Here is a 5,714-nt window from a genome sequence, read left to right on the forward strand (position 1 = left end):
TTATATATAAATACACACACATACAGTATATATTTTGAAAATATTTACATGTATATGCATTTATATATTTATATTCTTATATTTTATATTATATATAAATACATTTAATATATAAACATAATATATATTTCTTAGATATTTACATGCATGTTTGTATTTATATATACATAATTAATGTACACAGTACACACACATATTATTTACATTTACATTTAATAATTTAGCAGATGCTTTTATCCAAAGCGACTTACAAATGAGGAGAACAATAGAAGCAATCAGACGAACGAGAGAACAACAGTACACAAGTCTCAGTTAGTCTAGCACAGCACACATAGCTAGGGTTTTTATTTTTTTAATAGAATGGAATAGAATAGAACAGAATAGAATAGGTAAGTGCTAGTATTAGTTGGTCAGGTGCTGGCAAAAAAGATGTGTCTTTAGTTGTTTTTTGAAAATTGCTAAAGACTCAGCTGCTGGGATTCAGATCGGCAGGTCGTTCCAGCAGCTGGGAACAGTCCAGGAAAAGGTCCGTGAGAGTGATTTTGAGCCTCTTTGAGATGAACCACGAGGCGTCGTTCACTTGCAGAACACAAGCTTCTGGAGGCGCACAAGTCTGAACTAGCGAGTTTAGGTGTATTGGTGCAGCGCCAGTGGTGGTCTTGTAGGCAAGCATCAGTACCTTGAATTTGATGCGAGTGGCTATCGGTAGCCAGTGTAACCTGATGAAGAGAGGTGTGATGTGAGCTTTCTTCGGCTCGTTCAAGAGCACTCTCGCTGCTGCATTCTGGATCATTCTGGATCAGTTGCAGAGGCTTGTTAGTACATGTGGGAAGGCCCGCCAAGAGAGCTTGAATTTGATGCGAGTGGCTATCGGTAGCCAGTGTAACCTGATGAAGAGAGGTGTGATGTGAGCTTTCTTCGGCTCGTTCAAGAGCACTCTCGCTGCTGCATTCTGGATCATTCTGGATCAGTTGCAGAGGCTTGTTAGTACATGTGGGAAGGCCCGCCAAGAGAGCATTACAATAGTCCAGTCTGGAGAGAACAAGAGCTTGGACAAGGAGTTGTGCAGCTTGCTCTGACAGGAAGGGTCTAATCTTCCAAATGTTGTATAAGGCAAATCTGCAGGACCGGGCCGTTGTAGCAGTATGGTCTGTGAAGATTAACTGATCATCCATCACAACTCCAAGGTTCCTGGCTGTCCTGGAAGGAGTTATGTTGACGAACCCAGCTGTATAGAGCAGTTGTGATGAAACGATGGGTTTGATGGAACCACAAGCAGTTCTGTCTTAGCAAGGTTGAGATGAAGGTGATGATCCTTCATCCAGCTAGAAATGTCTCTCAGCAATACGAGCAGCTACCGTCGGATCATCTGGTTGGAATGAGAAGTAGAGTTGAGTGTCATCAGCATAGCAGTGATAAGAAAAGCCATGCTTCTGAATGACAGATCCTAATGACGACATGTAGATGGAGAAGAGAAGTGGTCCAAGCACTGAGCCTTGAGGAACCCCAGTAGCAAGAAGTTGTGACTTAGAAACCTCACCCCTCCAAAACACCCTGAAGGACCTACCAGAGAGGTAAGACTTGAACTACAGGAGTGTGGTTCCTGAGATGCCCATCTTCATGAGGGTGGACAGGAGGATCTGGTGGTTAACTGTGTCAAAAGCAGCAGACAGATCCAGCAAGATGAGTACTGAGGATTTGGAAGCTGCTCTTGCCAGTCTCAGGGCTTCAGTAACCGAGAGCAGGGCAGTCTCAGTTGAGTGGCCGCTTTTGAAGCCAGATTGGTTGCTGTCCAGGAGGTTGTTCTGTGCAAGAAACATAGAGAGTTGGTTGAACACAACTCGCTCAAGTGTCTTTGCAATGAACGGAAGAAGGGAACCAGTCTGTAGTTTTGGGTTTAGAGAGGGTTTCTTAAGCAGTGGGGCAGCCTGAGCCTGCTTGAATGCTGTGGGAATGTACCAGTGTGAAGAGAGGTGTTGATAATGTGAGTGAGCGCGGGTGTAACTGAAGAAGAAATGGCCTGAAGGGGGTGAGTGGGGATAGGATCAAGTGGACAAGTAGTAGGATGATTGGAAAGAATAAGTTTGGAAATGTCCGTCTCCGAGAGTGGAGAGAAGGAGGAGAGAGAGTGTATTAGTCGTTATGAAGTTATCATCGGCTTGTGGTGTGGAGAATTGGTCAATGATGTTTCTTGTTTTATTTATGAAGAAAGTCATCAGTTTACATCATATTACGTAAACAAAAACTTTTATTTTGGATGCGATTAATCACGATTAATCGTTTGACAGCACTAATATCAATATGACATAAAATAATAATATTAACCATAACAGCAATAACAATAATAATATTTATTATTATTATAATAATATGTTTTAATATACAGTAGTACTACTACAAATAATGATTATTAATGACATGATTATTATTTTATTTATGATTATTATTATTATTATTAATAATAAATAAGCAAAATAAAAAAAATACTACTACTATTGAAATATTTCCCTGTAAAATAATAATTATTTTAAAACTGTAAAGTTACAATACTAATATTTGCAGCCTTAATTTATTAATTTATAAACAATGAACTTTGAAGACTAAAAATGGTGTAAAAATTGTGCAAAAAAAAAAAAAACATTTCTCCCACAAGTGATCAAGTTATTCAACAAAACATTTTTTGTATGCCTTTGTGTGTATGTGTGCTGTAAATGATTTTTATTTCTAAAAATGTGTTAAGAAAACAAATGTCTCTACGGAGATAATAAAGAACTACTCTCAAGATTTTATTTTGATGGTAAACCCTTAAAGCTTCTCTTCTGCTGATAAGCGCTTCTCGTTACATGTTTGTGAAGACTGTTGGTTAAAGTTTGGTTCTTAAATGTGCTTTTATAGCGCCTCAAACTCAGAGCCACTGCAGATGGAGCTCCTGAGGATGATTTACAGTGAATCGAGACGCTGAAAACGACGGATCATGACCTGCTGGTGTGCAAATGAACACAGTACCTCTAGCGCAGCGACGTCATTGTACGGGACCAGCTCAAATCCAGGCATGAAGGGACCGAAACCCTCGTAACTGCTGGGGTCCGTCGAGCTAGAAATAGCTGCCATCGTCCGGCCCCAGAAATTCCCCGCTGTGAGAGCGAGAAACACAGGCGCTGCTTCAAACTGACACACGTGTGCAACATAACATTAATATATCAACCTTTCAGGCATCTGAGTCATAGAAGACTTCATGGATAATCAACCTGTTACAAATAAATTCTCTCAAAGTGTTACATAAACTTATTGACTAAGATCAAACAAATCGTGTCTCATCATTCCTGAACATGCACACTACCAGTCAAAACTTTTTGAACAGAAAATGTGTTAATGTTTTTTAGAGAAGTCTCTTCTGTTCACCAAGGCTGCATTTATTTGATCCAAAATACAGCAAAAACAGTAAAACTTTGAAATATTTGTACTATTTAAAATATGTTTTCTATGTGAATCAGCATATTAGAATGATTTCTGAAGATCATGTGACACTGAAGACTGGAGTAATGATGCTGAAAATACAGCTGCGCATCACAGAAATACATTACAGTTTAACAGATATTCACAAAACAGCTATTTTAAATAGTATAAATATTTCAAAATTGTACTGCTTTTGCTGTACTTTGGATCAAATAAATGTAGGCTTGGTGAACAGAAGAGACTTCTTTAAAAAAACATTAAAAACCGTACTGTTGAAACACATTTGACTGGCAGTGTATAAGCCTGTGTAAGTGAGGTGGACTGTGAGCTGCTGTCTCACCTGCAAACACGATCTTTGCCTCATATTTCGGGACGCCCTTGACCGTGTACGCCCACTTACGAGCCAGTTTACAGGCCGTCTCTCCACCCTCCACACCTTCAACACAAGAGCAGGGTTACAGCACTGTTCTAACCGTCAGTCATGTCCTGTGTTTTGACGGCTGAGGCTGTACCGGTGTTCATGGGCAGCACTTTATCGTATCCGAACAGGCCGGTGATGTACTGCTCGTAGACACCCAGCACGTCGTTGTAGAAGGCTCTGGAGGTGAGTGTCAGCCGCGAGGCCTGCGCCGTCAGCGCCGCGATGATCTTCGGGTGGCAGTGACCCTGGTTAACAGCGCTGTACGCACTCAAGAAGTCAAAGTACCTGCGGCCCTCCACATCCCACACATGAACCCCTGCAACACGCCGCAGAAACACTGATCAGAGACGTCTGACTCACACAAACCAGATATTTCAGTTTTCACGTGTATGCATGCAGTGCGTGTGCTGGAGGGAATGCACACTGAACACATGCAGACTTGAGTGTTTTTGCACTCATTATTTACAACGAAGCAAAAACAAAATATGAAGAAGAGAATTAGCCTTTTTCACAAAAATCTGAAATCACGTCTGCGCAGGGTAAAGTTAGTTCTGTTACAGGTCTGCGGCTATTATATACGTATGCCCTTTTCTCAAATAATGCTTCTTAGCTTTTCTGTTTTGTCTGTTTTACAAGTTGTTGTTATATAATCTACAAAGAAATAACATGTTTGTAACTTATTGGTCACTCAGACCGCTGACTCGCTGTGAGATAACACGCTCAACACGCTCCAGCAAAGACCCTTTTTATTTAGTCTTTGATCTCCGGTACATTTGAGTGCATCTCAGTTTACTCCGTCATTTCCCTCGAATCACCACATCATGACAAATTACTTAAAAATTACAACATTTATGTCCAGATGCACATTTTTCAAAGAATACATTAAACAATTCTAACTGAGTCCGGTTGAAGAATATTAAACTCAACACAACAACGTAATCTGATACAATAGGAATAAAGTCATGAATATGTATTTCCCAGGGCGCATAATGCAACGTACATTTATGCCATCACATTAATAATGCAAAGGAGAGCAAGTAGAAAATACAATATTACTTTAATAATAATAATAGCAAAAAAAATTAAAGTGGAGTGTCATAATGCACCAAACGGACAGAAGGGCGAAACTAACTGAATTATAATTGCCATCATTTAGAATTAAACAAACTTGTATTTGATGACCCGAGCTGACCAAACAGTTAATTGTGAAATGTTTGCGCTTTGTAGTGTAATGTACCTGCAGTTCAAGCATTTTCATAATATCTCATTCGTAAAAAAACACTTTGCTTCTCGAACTCATTCTTGTTGAGTGCAGCCGCTGTTGTCACCGGAACAACTTTTACCCAGCAAGCACCAGTCCAGAAGCCAGAAACACAGAAGTGTGAAAAAGGCTAAATGACAAAATAAAAGCAAACTATTGGAGATACAGTGCATGTTGTGAACGTGAGGCAGAGATGCACGCAGCTTCCAGAAAAAAGTCATAATTGCGAGAAAAAAGTCCGAATTGTGAGAAAAACGTCCGAATTGCGAGAAAAAAGTCCGAATTGCGAGAAAAAAGTCCGAATTGCGAGAAAAAAGTCCGAATTGCGAGAAAAAAGTCCGAATTGCGAGAAAAAAGTCCGAATTGCGAGAAAAAAGTCCGAATTGCGAGAAAAAAGTCCGAATTGCGAGAAAAAAGTCCGAATTGCGAGAAAAAAGTCCGAATTGCGAGAAAAAAGTCCGAATTGCGAGAAAAAAGTCAGAATTGTGAGAAAAAAAGTTAGAATTGCGAGAAAAAATCTGAATTGCGAGAAAAACATCAGAATTGCGAGAAAAAAGTCAGAATTGCGAGAAAAAA

General features: G+C 39.8%; 1 protein-coding gene across 1 annotated transcript in view; it reads right to left on the reverse strand.

Moving 5' to 3' along the window:
* Nucleotides 1-5,714, reverse strand: part of LOC107684577 (ornithine aminotransferase, mitochondrial-like) — a 24,780-nt gene that overhangs the window by 5,080 nt on the left and 13,986 nt on the right. The window contains exons 3-5 of the mRNA XM_016480869.1: nucleotides 3,969-4,193; nucleotides 3,797-3,892; nucleotides 3,007-3,134 (exon numbers count right to left, since the gene is read on the reverse strand). Coding sequence (XP_016336355.1) covers nucleotides 3,007-3,134; nucleotides 3,797-3,892; nucleotides 3,969-4,193 — 449 coding nt within the window. The remainder of the gene's footprint in view (nucleotides 1-3,006; nucleotides 3,135-3,796; nucleotides 3,893-3,968; nucleotides 4,194-5,714) is intronic.

The sequence above is a fragment of the Sinocyclocheilus anshuiensis genome, unplaced genomic scaffold (assembly GCF_001515605.1).
Source record: "Sinocyclocheilus anshuiensis isolate Anshui unplaced genomic scaffold, SAMN03320099.WGS_v1.1 scaffold401, whole genome shotgun sequence".
Classification (NCBI taxonomy): Eukaryota; Metazoa; Chordata; class Actinopteri; order Cypriniformes; family Cyprinidae; genus Sinocyclocheilus; species Sinocyclocheilus anshuiensis.